The sequence below is a fragment of the Pteropus medius genome, unplaced genomic scaffold (assembly GCF_902729225.1).
Source record: "Pteropus medius unplaced genomic scaffold, Ma_sr-lr_union100, whole genome shotgun sequence".
NCBI lineage: Eukaryota > Metazoa > Chordata > Mammalia > Chiroptera > Pteropodidae > Pteropus > Pteropus medius.
The window spans coordinates 13,414,990-13,430,172 of NW_024354503.1; the positions used below are offsets into that span (position 1 = coordinate 13,414,990).

General features: G+C 41.3%; 1 protein-coding gene across 6 annotated transcripts in view; it reads right to left on the reverse strand.

The window, feature by feature from the left end:
* The window catches only part of RUNX2 (RUNX family transcription factor 2), a 234,126-nt gene that overhangs the window by 102,804 nt on the left and 116,139 nt on the right, over positions 1-15,183 (reverse strand). For 2 of the 6 annotated variants that reach the window (XM_039854241.1, XM_039854240.1), the window contains one exon: positions 10,577-13,759. The exons of the other annotated variants lie outside the window; for them this stretch is intronic. In XM_039854241.1, coding sequence (XP_039710175.1) covers positions 13,281-13,759 — 479 coding nt within the window. In that variant the 3' untranslated portion in view covers positions 10,577-13,280. Of the gene's footprint in view, positions 1-10,576; positions 13,760-15,183 lie in introns of those variants that run through there. 6 annotated transcript variants of the gene reach the window in all.

The following is a 15,183-nucleotide window of genomic DNA, read 5'->3' on the forward strand; positions in this document are numbered from 1 at the left end:
TCTCAGCAGATAGCGAACTTCTTGAACGTGGGGATATGCCTAATTCATTTTCATCTCCGTCATTTCCAATAAGTGTTCAATTAGTATTTATTGGGTGACTAAAAGTGCAGCCCCTCCCTTAGGATCAAATGAGAGTGAGGGACTGCGAAACAAAGCGATGACAATTATTCTCTCAAGCAACATAAAGGGTGAAGTTATAAATCCTTCCTCCTCTCAGCCCTCCACCTCCTTCTGCCCTATAAATGGCTTAGCTCTTGCGTCTGAAAATCACCTGGTCCAATAAGGATGATTAACTACATTGTAAGCTTTGTCTGCTAACACTACTCCACCTAATACCTGTGTGTTCCAGCATTACCCCATCGGCACGGTTTTCCTCTTGCATCTTTTATTTTACTTTTTTTCCCCCTCTTTAATTCCCCGGCCCCACGTCCACCCCTGACCTACGGATGTTGCAGTCTCTCCTTAAGAACTGAATCTCTGAAGGCGAGGTGTCTCCTCCCACGTGCTCGCAGAGTGCACCCAGGGCTTGGCTCATCCGGGGCCTGGCACCCCGGGGGCCTGGCACCCCCAGCACACTCGGGGGGCCTCGCGCACCCAGGGTATGGTCCGCGGCTCCACCTGGGGCATGAACCCAGGACCTGCGTGTGGAGCAGATGTGCTAACTACTACACTATGGAGCCACCCACCTCTTGTACCTTTTAAACTGAAGAGACGTTGCTTATAGATAATTCAGATAGTGAGCAGGTAAAAGGTAAACTTGTGATAAGAAGTCTCTCATTTTTCAAGATTAGCTGTCATATTTTCACTTGTTTAGGTGGCTAGGATATCATGTTAATGAAGTCACAAGTGTGACCTCATCTCTATAGCCGATTTATGAAACAGCAAATAGTAAGATCTTTGACCACGACAAGGCCATGACCTCTACACTTAGCATTGAAGGCAAGGGAGTCTCTTGTCCACTAAAGGATAATGAACTTGAAGTGTGCTGTCAACAGACAGGCCATCTTTGTGGAGGAAGGAATGGCGCTGATGCTCTTAGACTGAATTGCTCACTCGCTAAGTCAGGCCAGGTCTTTAACTTTACGTTCTGTATGAAGTAACATATAACAGGACTTTTTCAATGAAGTTAGCTGCAGCATGGTATGGAATGAGAATGTTGGAAATTAATTTTCATGAGTATCAGAAGTTTTACCAGGATCAGCTTTCCTGGGTTTGTAACAAATGGTAATAGGTTCATAAAAACTGGAAAAGTAAATAAGTGTAAGTGCTTAAAGAAAAGATAATGCAGAAGACGCTACTATTATAAAGGAAGAAAATATGTCCTCCAAATGAATGAATATAGGGTCTGCTTTGAAATAGATGTCCAAACCCTGACTTCCCCTCAGCTATCTATAGGGCAAGACCTCGCTGGGATTGTATTTCCTCATCCTCTACAAAATGGCCATTTTTGCCAATTCTGTGAGAAACAATGGACCTCATTCTCTCTCTTAACGCTAGCCAGACTCTAGCCACACCTCTTAGAACTCCCTGTAATTTCTCCATTTTAAAAGCTACTCCAAATCTGTAGGTAAGAGTTACCACACGGACCCTTAACATACCATCCAGAAGGTAATATATTAGTGTCCACACTTAAGAAGTATGAGAGAGGATAAGTGGCTGTTCAAGGTCACGCATTTAGTTAGTAAGTGTTAAGGATCTAGAACCCAGATCTTTTGACACGTACTGTTTCTTCCTGTCAATACGCCACTCAACCTCTTAATGCAGAGCTGGCTGCATGGCTGTTACAACAGGGAAGAGAAAATGGAAGAACGGCTTATCCTCTTTTGACTATATGAAAATTGCCCACTTTTTAAATACCAAGTCTCCCAAATATTGTAGTGAAATGAAAGGCTTGTGAGACTAAATATAGATGCCAACTACCTTAAAAATACTTGAGTATTTTAGAAAATGAAAAATGGGAAATGAAATTGGCTATAAGCAGAAATCAAAACTATCTAAATTCTCTCTAGAAACTGATTGTTAACTTTTTAATCTCTGTTTTTGGCAATCGAAAACGTTTATGAATTTGCTTAAAGAGTGGCATGACAAACATCTCTTACTGGGATGGATTGAGTTGAACAGAGATGCTTTCTATTATGCTTTTTCATGATGGCAAGGCTTCCAGCATATTGTTCTGCCTATAGTAGATGTTCAATAAATATTTGCAGAAAGGAGAAAGAAAAGAAGGCAGAGAGGTTGAAAAAGAGGGCGGTCACATCTGTTCTCAGTAAAATGGGATTTCAGTAAAATGAGATATTAATTCTATATATAATAGTAAGTTTAAGGAAATGTCTTACAAAGTGCTTTAAGATACTCGGAGAGAAAGATGCCTATTTAGTTGAAGGGATTTAAACGATTTAGAATAGGGAACGCTGATGCCCCATCAACACAGCGTTGCACATGCCAGGTTTCCTCAGGCCTCAGGGCTCCTAGGTCAGCTCTCTCCATTGCTCAGCACAGCCTCTTAGTGATGCCAGTTCAGATATGTGGGATCCTGGTGCTGTCTGCCTGTTGGGCAGCAAGAAAGACCCTGGGACCACTTCTGGAAAGGTAAGAGTTGGAACTGACAGAAATCTCTTGGCTTGGGTCTTTTGTTAGATGAGGCCAATGCTGCCGAATTAAGTTCAATACCACCTTTTCCAGTAGCAACATTGACATGAAACTTAATACGCCTAAATAGAAAACCTTGGAAGAGATGCAGATTGGGGATTGAGGTTGGTGTAGGGTCAACATTTCTGTTCTGGATGTGTCAATGTGTTTTATATTTATGGTTTATGTGATGTGATGTCACCGAGTTCCTTTAGGGAAGGAGCCCGTGGTTAGCCAATTGTCAAACTTAGCCTTGGTGTTCAGTAGAAAAAAAATAGCTTATAAAATGTATAGGAAAATGTTACTTTCGAAGAGCAACACTTTTAAAAGTGTGAAAATAGGATTTTTTGAAAAACCATTCTACTTGAAGCTCCAGCTCTACTGTGACTCAAATTGAAAATTTTATTTATGCCTTTTAAAAATAATCGTCTTACTTATTATGAGTAGTAATAATTAGTACCACCTATTTTATATCTGTTATGTGCTGGACACTTACTAGTCATGGTCATGTCTCATTACCGCATTTACTTCTCATAACCTCTATTACACAGATGATAAAGGAGATTGTGTCTAACATATCGGCTTAGGAACATAGTCTTTGGAATCAGGCAGATCTAGGCTTAAGTCTTAATAGCCTGTAACCCTGAGCAAGTCTGAACCTCAATTTCCTCATCAGTCAAATGGGGATAAAAATAGTACTAATTTCTTCTTAGGTTGTTGGAAAGATTGAGATAGGCATGTGAAATATTAAGCAAAGTGCCAGAGTCAAGTGTGCAATAAAAGTTAAATATTTTATTAAGTATTTTTTATTATTATTTGATCATAATACCAGTACCAAATGTGACTTTTCCCCAAAAGGAAATTAAAACAATGGCCTTCGGTGCTATCTTAAGGGAGGGAAGGAAGAAAATCATCTTTGGTTCCCATTCCTTTTTCCCCAAGATGTTCATACTAGTGAGATCAGGGTCAAGTGAACTTCAAGGACATCAATGGAGGAAGAAAATAGTGAGAAAAAGATAGCTAGCATGCCCTCCATGCATTGCAGAGGAGGGAATGGCAATTGAGAAAGGAAGTGTCAGAGCTCAGAAGGAGGACGTGAAGATGAAAGATACGGAAGGGGACATTTGGAAACTGATTACTGGTATGAGCCTCTCCACGAGCTCCTGACATCCCTCCCTTCTCTCTCACTCATTCTCCTGCAGCCCTTAAGGAGCAAAGCCCCCAGGGAGAGAATGTCAGAGAGCTGTATGGATCCCTCCCACAGGTGCCCCTTCCTCTGGGATGTGACTTCCGGAGCATTCTGAGGTTCCGAGGTGGCATGAGCCTGCACCACTGGTCGCTATTTGCTTTGGTCAGCCTGGCCCCACAGAGCCCCACAGTGGCTCTGGCAGCTCCCTAGAAAGGAGGAAAGCGGGAACTTGCATGTGTGGTATATTCTAAAACAAAATAACAACTGAGAGATTTGATGGACTCTGACAGGGGGAAGAAGGGAGTGAAAAAGATGGAACAAAGATGCCATTTTGAAATTACTGGCTCGTGTTCAAGATTTCACTATTTTCTATGGCAAGGAGTAAGTAAAAAAATTCCTTCTATTGATGAGTATTTTTCTACAGTCATTGAGAGCCAAAGGGTTCGGGGCTTCCGACTTTCCCCCTTGGGGAACCTGTAAGCCAGCCCTCTGGATAACTTAGAAAATGGCTGGATGGAGAAGGCAGGAGGCTCACAGGCCCCCAGCAAGCAGCTCGGATGGGGAACGGGTGCAGGAGGACACACTGTGTTTTCAGTTCGGATTCTGTGATCTTTCTGCCAAACAGGGGTTTACAAAGCAAAAATCTCCAGAGAATTCTCATACTTTCTGGCTTATTCTCCTGGTGTTCATCTTAACAGGAATCAGCTGTTTGCCTTCTCACTTATACAGCATGTTGCCGAGGAGAATTTAGCATCTGGTCTGGCTATTATTAAAAACAAGAACATCCTGCTCTGTTGGGAGAACAGCACCACTGGCAATAAAAGGACAGAGATCATTTGCATTCAGAATTCCAGAGATGTGTTTTGGTTCAATATCTGCTCTCCCTCCTCCCCGCAAGGCTTTCATTTTAAAATTTCCTGACGCATCCATCATTTGCATTGTGGTCTCCTTTTTCTGAAACAGAGACAGAGGGTACTTTTTCCTTTCACTGGGAGACTGGAATCGCTGCAGTTGTTCCAAAACTGACCCGCTCCTGCAGTGTGATAAAGTCGAACTACCAGAGGAATTTTTGATTTTTTTACATTTTACAACTGCGGAAATGAAAAAGTAAACAAGACTGGGACTGCATCGGTATTAGGCTCCAGCTTTTTGTTGTTGTTTTCGGCTTTTTCTTTTTTTAAGTATTGGGCTGGGAGCCTGAAGGAACCGTACAATGTGAAAACGCTGAGAAGTTTTATTAGCCAATAAAAAATCTGAGTTCCTATTAACCACTTAACTCCTTGCTAGAGTTTCACACTTGCTTCTTTCTTGCATCTTTCTCTCCTTCTCAAGCCCACGAGGAATGAAAGTTGGTCCCTGAGTCTTTCCCTACACAACCCGAATTCACAGTATGTGTTCCAGAAGTCATAGCGGAGAATTATATCCTCCGCATTTCTCATCTATGAAACCACTAATAAGAAGATCTCGATAAGGACCCAGAATTTTTCTGTGCCCCCAAATCCACACACAAAAACAACATTTTAAACACACATCTAAAAAAGAGGAAAGTCACTGTGATTTTCAAAATAAATATTAAGCGACCGCTGAGGAAGACAGAATCTGGCTAAGGCACTATTGGAATATGTTGCGATGCCTCAGAAGGCTCCTCTCATTTGGAGGCAGAAGAATAAAGAGAAACTCGCAGAGAAACAGAAAGTGAAACTGGTCGGATTCGCTGCACAGTCAGAGATGGATGGAGTTATAAAAAAAATAAATGACCTAATTTAAAAAGGAAAGGATGTCAAAGGAGATTGAGATCATTGTATTAATTCCCACACCATTATGCGTGTCACGTGGTTTTGTTGTTTCCTTTTTGCCGTTTTAAGAAAATAAATTTGCATGGTTACATCAATCCATCATCCAGTTGTGTTTTGGGAGTTGCTGGTACCCCCATCTCTCAAAAAAATAAAAAAAAATAAATAAAAAACTCCTAAAGCTCTGCCACTATGTCCTGTATCTCCCAATTCCCCTAAGCCTACTATATTTTCTTTCCATTTTCTACAGTCCAACTAACTCAAGTACTTTTGGTTCTCCGGGAGAAATGTCCTAAAGCCTAAGGAGTACAGGGTCACGTGAAACTTGGCTGCCGTTTTGCTTTCTCATTTCATGTTGCAGAGACAAGACTACTTCTTGAGGGGCTTGTGTGGAAGAACTTTCTCTCCCCGCCTCCCACGTTTTTTGTTTGTTTGTTTGGTTGGTTGGTTGGTTGGTTTTTAGCATTTTTCTATATGGTCTCGATTTCTTTATAATGACAAGTGTGTGTGTGGGGCGGAGGGGTGGAATTCTTCCCTTTCTGTTGGCTATGGAATGAGACAGAATGATCTGGGATGAAAAGATAGCAATCAAGAATTGAGCTACATTTGCAATGCTGAAACATAGAGCAGGCTTTCCAGAAAACCCCACTAAGTGTCCAGACTTTATTGAAACAAGATAATAAGAAAAAAAATTAAAATAAGTTTTAGTAAAAGTTAAGTGAGTTCCCAGAAACTTGATCCTTCTGCCTTCCAACTGCTGAGCATGTCTGAACAGCAGGGCCAGCTGAGTCACAAAAAGCTTTTGAATAAAGCTTTACAAAAATTCATAATAACCCCTTCTTAAATATCAGCTTCACTATGCTCCTGACATGTCAGGGAGCATCAGTGTCCCTTGTCCTCTCTAGATAACTTATTTGAAGAAGAGTAATTGCTTCTTCACCACCTGCAAGACGAAGGTGGTGTTTCTGCAGAATTTGTAAGAATAACGAACACCTGAGCCAAGTAAATGTGTGTCAAGAAGCATGTGTGCGTGTACACAGTGGGCTTCATTTTTCCCTGAATGACTACTCAAGCACCTCTCTCCATCCCTTCACCCTCCTCCGTCCCTTTAGGCGCGTGCACGCACACACCTCTTAAGATATATTACATTGAAGTGGATCCTTTTCATTGCTAAATTTTGACTCATAACTTATTTTAAAACTTCACTTCCAAGCCCTTCTGACTGAATAGCTACTGCTGAGAAACTTGTGGGAAGTCACAAAGAGTGCACAGGAATAGTTGTAAGAAGGAGCGATTCCTTTGTCCTTGCTCAGAGATCATAATTTAAACAGAAGGCAGCAGCTATCCATGTCTTGGTTCCTACCTGGCCTCTCTTAAGCACCTTCTTCAGGCCCAAGGAGGGAGCCAATGAAAGAAGAGCAGAGGTGGGTAGAAAACAAATTGGAATAGTCAGGTGTACCTAGTCCTAGTGTGCAGGCCAGCTGTCTCACTACATCCTCTGCACCAACACCTGGGCAGCTCTCACTGAAGGCACCCTTTTCCTGGCCCCTTAGGTGCATGAGTTTGCCTGGGATCTCATGTGCTCTCTAAAACCGTGGCAGTCAGTTGTGTTGTCCCCAGAAAAACTTAGGGGACAGTCTTATCATATAAGCCTCCTACCTTTTTAGAAGCACCCCCCAAACCATCATTTCCTAAAACTGGTCTCTAAAATGATTTTTTGAATGATGGGAACAGAGAGGTCAGTTGCCTGGATTGCCTACTGTTTACCTGATAATCTAGGTAGGGTTGTTTGCTTAAATCAGACACTAGTACCTCTATTTCTATGCTGGCTCACGGCTGTGTCATTATTGTTAACCACCCGTTTCCAGAGGGAATGAAAAAATAAACTCATGAAGTTCTGTAGGCCCCTCTCACTCACTGACTGTGAATGAGGGCTTCCCCACCTCCTCTTTTGCCTGTTCACTGTTTTCAAATCCCATAAATATAAACATGTGGCTCTTCAACCGCATCTGTAGATAATAACTTCAGGGGGCTTCCTGTTTACATGGCAATACCCATTTCCCAGCCAAATAAACTCTGCGACAGAGAGCTGAGGTGTTTATTGGGCCCGTCTCGGCTGGGACTGAGTTAACAGGAAACACCCACTCTCAAAGAAATGTCTGATGATTAAATATTTGGGGGGCAGGGGGCACAAGAGGTCAAAAACACTAAGAAATTGCTTTCTTCTTCTGTCTGTCGTTTCTAGTAAGAAACAGAAGCAGCCATGATAAATATGGACAAGGAGCCCAGGCCTAACAAAGCCCACAGCTGTACTGTTTACTGGCTACACAGCTGTGATGTGGGAAGGAGGGACCAAGTACAGATGGGAAAGCCAGGAGCCTCCTTCACAACACATCCAAACCTCAGGGTGCCATCAGATGAAGGGATGAAAAAGGTTGATGTACATCCATCATTCAGTCCTCTGCCTGCCTATAATGTTTTAATGAGCAAAGTTTCTGCGCACCAGATCTGTCAATAAAGCCCACCTTAAGAATTTAGAGACCCTCTAGCCCTGTGAGTCTCAATAATTGGGGGTGGGGGGTGGGGGGAATTTTTCCTCCCAGGGGACATTTGGCAATGTCTGGAAACATTTTTCATTGTCAGGACTGGGGTGGTGCTATTGGCATCTAGTGGGTAGAAGCCAGGAATGCTGCTAAACATCCTACGATGCACAGGATAGCACTCGCTACACACACACCAAAAAATTATCCAGCCTGAAACGTCAGTAGTGCCAAGGTCTAGCTCAGTGCCTTTCCATAAACCAAGGAACTCAGACTCGGAAGAGTAAAGTGATTGGCCTGAAACCATGCTGCTGACAAACCTGGGGAGGAAAAGAACACCACTGTGCCCACCTCCACCTCCCATGCGATACCTTTTAAAGTCACACAGATGTTTGATTTAAAGAGACAAATAAATAGACATCTCCAAAGAGTTGCAAACAAATGTCCTAGCCTAGATTCACCCAAGTGCTTTTAGGATGTCTCCTAGTCTCAGAAAATAGCTGTTTCCATGATTTCTCAGAAAACTCAGTGCCAAAGGGCTGAGAATGAGCAGATCTTCTTAAAGGAAGCCTCTGACTCTAGGGCGATATGGGCCATTGGCCAGTCACTGAGCTTCTCTGCATCATGGTTTCCTGGTCCCTCTTTTAGAACTGTGGTTAGCCGAGGCGTACGGACAGCACAGGACATAAAGAAAGCCACCACTCTACTCAGGCCCTCAACCTCATCACAGGGGAGGGACTTACCGAAAACAAACAATGGCCCAGAAAAAAAATCTGCAAACTATAGTTATGCCGGCTTAGTAGAATTCTTCTGAGGCTGGAGCTCTCCGGGCCAAACTCCGTTTTTACTCATCCTCGGGCTTTGGCTTACTTTCTGTTTAAGCACCCTAAAGAGATGTGGGAAGGAACAATGACTCCCCGCTGTGGCTGGGCTGCCTGGAGTCTTCTGACTATAGCCAGAGGTTCATTTGCTGGCCTCTGTTCATGTGCCCAGAGATTAGAGTCACGGAACCATCGAGGCTGCTGTCTTTACGCCCTGACTGGTCCCAAGGTTTGGTCCCCCATAAGGGGCTTTACCCACAGATGGGGTGAGCACTCCTTCCTCCAGACACAGGCAGATAACGAAGACAGTTTACTGCCAGATTCTTCGCCCACCCTTCTCCAGGAATAGGACAAAATAAGAACCCAGTGCTTATCAAGATTTTTTTCCTCGCACCAGTAATATAGGATCCCTGCTCTCATTCAGACCTAGCAAGTCCTGTGACTAGTAAGTGCCCAGGGGTAGGCAGGAGTAGGTGTCAGATTAGAGAAGAAACCGCGGATGAGAAAAGACCCAATGTACACACATGACAAAACCAAAAAAGCCATTTTATTGAAAATTAAATTCAAACTTCAAATTAATATTACAATCATGAGAAAAATGCCAAATAATTCAATTTACAGTTGCAACATACAATACAAATAGTCCCTTTGAAGTCAAGAGTAAACTCATCCACAATCATGACCTGTGGCACAAAGCAGAATTTGTACAATATGTGCATGGAAAGCAAATCTTGGGCAACAGCGATTGGAAAAAATAAAAATGAAAAGCTTGTATTTACACAAAATGCTACAAATATTTTTGTTCCACAGAAATCTAAGAATGGTAAAGCATATCCAAAAAAATGGAATTTTTATCCAGAATACCTAAGAAATTACTGTAAGTTATGGTTTTGGCTGATATATTTCAAAGTACTGCAGTAAAAAGCAAACAGTTATTTGTAAACATGAAGTAAACAAACATCTAAAAAATTCTCACATAGAAAATATTTTTTAAATGCATTATTTTTTAAAAAAACAACAAATTCAAGGTTTGGAAGAGTCATCTTTTATTTATTTTATTTGTTATTCTTTCGGACATCATAGATATAATTATTGATTTGGCTAATGCATTGTGTTTCCATGTATTAACCTAGACTCTGAGCCAGCCCCTTTCCCGGGAATGGAAGGAACTCTTTAAGCCAGCACACACATCTCCTCCCCTCTGAATTTGCAACGGATGGTCCCTCACGGGGTGGATTTTTCTGCTCATTTTCAAAAGGTCCTGGCAGAGTAAGATAGTCTAAAGAGCAAACAATAGCTAATCTGCTGAGTCTCTCAGTTCCAGGCTAGATATCGTTCCACTGATCTACAACCAAAGCTGTGGTACCTGTTCTGGAACTCTGACACAGGTTACAATTTGTGAGTCAACTGAAACATTAAAGAAAGCGGCTACGTTGGTCATGCTGTAAACTTCAGCAACATTTATGCTACATAAAGAGCTGAGCTCTTTTTAACCTGAAGGAAATAGAATGTTGGCTAGTATGTGGTTCCATAGAAGTAAGGCTTTGCTTTGGTCTTGAAATCACAAATCATACACATGACCCAGTGCAAATTAAGGGTTCTGTTAAAAAAAAAAAAAATAGATAAAAGAATAATTTAACTCCCAGGCCAAAAAAGGGCAGAATTTGATCTTAAAAAAAAAAAAATGTGAATTACCCCAGTGGAGTGGTTGGAATGAGGGTGAAAGGAAGAAGTGCTTGAATTTTTCCCAAGAAAAAATTTTTAAGTGTTTCTGGGTTGCTGCCTGCAGCCACTATAACATTTCAACACAAAAACATCCCTAAAGTCACTTAGTATGTGTACTGTAAACTTAAAAAAGCCCTTTTAACATTACAAAATAATGTACAAATATAGTACCTTTTTATTAAATAGGGTACAGCTGGCACTGGCGGTAACATTTTTATGTCAATTAATTAAAAGTGAAATGTGTAACCAGACACTGGCTTTTTTAAGTGCTGCTGAAACAAACACACGTTTTACACTTACAAATAAATGGACAGTGGCGTGCTTCAAGCTACCACACACACAATAAATAGTATCAATTACTACTTCCATCTTAAGTAATAGAAAAGTGGCTTATTTATCTAAGCATACTTGGTATACAACCTTTAGAAGGCAAAGTGTTTTGTTTTGGTTTAGTTTCCCCTCAATTTTTATTAAGAGTCAGGATGAATTCTAACAGGGACTCCCAGGCAAGAAGCACAGGTCCAACTGCCCCACAAGCTGTCCTGCAATGCTTGGTGGCCTAGAAAGGTGGGCATGAGAATGACTAAAGAGAGCAAGGGGCTTGTGGGGGATGGAGGCAAATCTCTACAAAGTTCTTCTTGGGGATATGGGGCACAGAATTCAAACGAAGGGCCCTTGACCTGTGGAGGAGGAGGGCAGGGATTTGCCTGGTGGTGTCACGAAATAATCCTGGTTTAGATTAAAACTTCACACTTGAGAATTTGCCATGTGGCCACCAGGAGTGGTCAAAGTGCATCCTATAGGAGGGCTTTAGCTCAAATTCATACACGGTAGCAGACACCAAACTCCACATAGCTTTGCCTTTCCTTTTCCTCCACCGTGAGAAATATGACTGTCTAAGGTTGTATATGGGATGTCACAGGCTGTATGTTCTCCCAGATCAGCTATCTGCTGGAACTTGCCTGCTATTTCAGATGACTCTGCTCCCATAAGACAATGACTTAATTCTGCTCCTTTAAATGCAAAATCTGTGGAGAGCTGCCAGCAGGGCCTTGGGTACGGCAAATTCGGGTTCCCCTGGCCTACTGTTTGGTAAGGCAGGTTGGTTAAGAATCTCTGGTGCAATTTTGCTTTCCTGTGCTATGTGTATCGTGATTGATCCTTTGGCCACACGTGTGGCTTTCAGCTCGCTACATCTTCACTATGAAGCCTGGCGATTTAGGGTTCTGCTTTAACTGTGAAACCACAGAACATTTTTCCGCAGTTCAAAGATTCCCTTGTCTTTTTAATAAGACAAGTCATTGTTATTTGAAAGAAATGAGGAAATCACATAATTCCAGCATTTTATGCTGATAAAGGGCAACATAAGTGATAAAGAGCTAAGAGTTATTTTTTTAATCCCTAATTATTGCTTTAAAAGGCAAAGCTGTGTTAGAGGCAGTCAAAGATCTGAAAGAACTAAGCATAACATTTCCTTCATACAAAAACAAGCTACGTCTAAAATATTTGGAGATGGAAGTATTTTTAAAAATCACATTGTGCCTGGATGAACTGATTGCTTAGCAATATTCCAGGTATGGCTCTAGCCCACTGAAGAAATTTGTTATTTAATAAAGAGCACTTTTAGAGACCGAAGTCAACATATCAATACACTAAGAAATGTTTCAAGGGTCCAAATGTCATTAAATAATTATAAATATATCTTTAAAGTTATATGACCATTCACTTAGCAAGTTACCTCAGATTTTACACATATTCATAATTTAAAAAAAAAAGAAACAAATAACACACAGCCAAACACAAACACTATCTATACCATTATGGCTATAATAAGATATTGCCATTTTCAGTTTTGCATAAAAGGAGAAGAGGGGTTTGGGATGGTATTTCTTTTTAGTTAAATGGGAAAAGGGAGGAAAAAGCATTAAAAAGTAAAATAAAATAACCTATCCTGATCAGTACTTTTGAAGTCACTTTCTTAAAGTAGGGAGAAAAAAAACTGAACCAAACAGTTCAAATGAGTACTTGCAGCAAGTCTGAAAGCAAAGTTTGGAACAGTGATACTGTAATGGAAGCTTCCATTCTACCTCTTTTCCCTTTACGTGCACCTCGACTGGCTTTGTAAGCTGGTCTGCAAAGTGCACTGGTCCATACACAGCTGCAACCGTGAGGATGTGTGGTTTCAAAGCACAGAGAGGAAGCGGCTTTGCTCTTCTTCCTCCTGAACCTGGAGTCCACCTCTCTGAATTGGCATATGAAACGTGATTTATAATAAGCCAAACAACAACAGCAACAAAAATATCTTTTCCCTTTGTTTGTGAAAGTACATTTTTTTTCTATTTAAAGAAAAATAGAAAACCATCTGAAACCTGATTAGGATCATCTCTCTTGGGCCTTTTGCTTCTCAATTATCAACCCTCTATGGTTGCAAACTCATGACTGAGTGAATGAAAAATCTTCTAAAAAGTAGGCACTTTGTAGATAGCTAATTGATATACATATATATGCACTCTCTCTATATATGTATATATTGATACATTTGGGTTGTGGCTCCCAGATACCGCTGGGCCACCGCTGAGGAATTTCAATATGGTCGCCAAACAGATTCATCCATTCTGCCACTAGAATTCAAAACAGTTGGGGAACTGCTGTGGCTTCCATCAGCGTCAACACCATCATTCTGGTTAGGCAAATTTGGATTTAATAGCGTGCTGCCATTCGAGGTGGTGGTGCATGGCGGAAGCATTCTGGAAGGAGACCGGTCTCCCCCCGGCACCATGGGGAACTGATAAGATCCTGATGAAGTGCCATAGTAGAGATATGGAGTGCTGCTGGTCTGGAAGGGTCCGCTCTGGCTTTGGGAAGAGCCGGGGTAGGGTGGTGGCAGGTAGGTGTGGTAGTGAGTGGTGGCGGACATACCGAGGGACATGCCTGAGGTGACTGGCGGGGTGTAAGTAAAGGTGGCTGGATAGTGCATTCGTGGGTTGGAGAAGCGGCTCTCAGTGAGGGATGAAATGCTGGGGAACTGCCTGGGGTCTGAAAAAGGGCCCAGTTCTGAAGCACCTAAAAATTATAACAGAAGATGGGGGAAAAAATCTGTAAATATCAATTAAAATAATGATAGAATTTTTACAAGAAAAAAGAAAACTTTAGCTTCCCAAAAAGGAACAGCAAGCCACAAACAGATCTTCAAATGTACCGGTCACTACATAGTCTTTTTTTTCTTTCCACTTTACAGTCTTAGCAGCATTTATCTTTAAGTTCTTCATCCCCAGAGAATCCCAAAGGGCTTTAAAAACCCAATGTGTGCTAGGTCATATGTGTAAACCAACCCAACACTCTGATCATATAGATTCACTCACCAGACTTTAAGACTGACTCTTCATTAATGTTTTTTCTCTTTTTGTTTCTCGTTGCATATCAGATATTGAAAGTGACATTTTTACTAAGTCAGACAAGCTTCTTTTTCTCAACCCAATGCAAAGAAATTCCAAGATGATCAGTTTTGTTACTGGTACTCTTGGCAGGGCCCCCTTTCATCAATGAAGGAACTTCAAAAATATACCCTAACAGGTTCCTATTGCTTCTTTTCAACTCTTCAAATAATTTAAAATCTTGTTTCGGTCTTCCTCTTTGTAACAGATTTCAAAAAAAAAAAAAGATTGAAATCAAACCTGATTTCAATGTATTCTGGAACTATATTACTTATCTGGGGGCATATAGGGAGATCCTAGCCCTTAAAAGTTCTCCCAAAGATCATAAACCAAATAAGGAGACTTTAAAAGTGTAGGGGGTTGGGGCAGGCTTTGTGCCCGGAAATCACTGCATTTCAAGCCTTGACAGAAGACACAGGACCTGATTTAGGCCAGGTGCCTACAACAGCTTTTGTGAAAGGCTCGCTGTGTAGGGCAGATGTGAGGAAGGCACTTCCCCACCCACTTACCAGGCCCCTGTGCCACATCCTAGAGAATTAGCTGCAGGCCGATTTGAACCGGTAACCTGGAGGCAAAGATGGTTTTCCCCTAAAATGTTAAGTCCTTTAGCTTCTAAAGCTAACAGTATGTTTCCTTAATAGATATTTTTGGTGCTTAACTTAAGAAACCAAAGTTACAAACCACTTCGTGTGGAAATCAGTTTTCAAAGATTGGGTTATGATATTCTAAAACTGACAGAATTTTGACGAGCCCTTTTATATAATACCAGTGTTCTTAAGATTTTGATCATATCTAAAATCTTCCAATTCTTCAGATCGCATATATTTGCTTTTCCTATAAGCTTATCTATAAGGGAAAGCGCTTAGTAATTCTTGAAGGCCTTGGTGAGTAGGTACTTCTTCAGCCCCATTTTTTTTAGCATTAGTTCTTGGATGCTACGATATTTATTAAAGGAATAATCCTAATACTTTTCTTTAAAGGTGCTGTTTGAGAGTTGTTAATTTTTATTAAAATGCACACTGTCTTTTAAGCTTCATAAAATGCTAGGGGTAA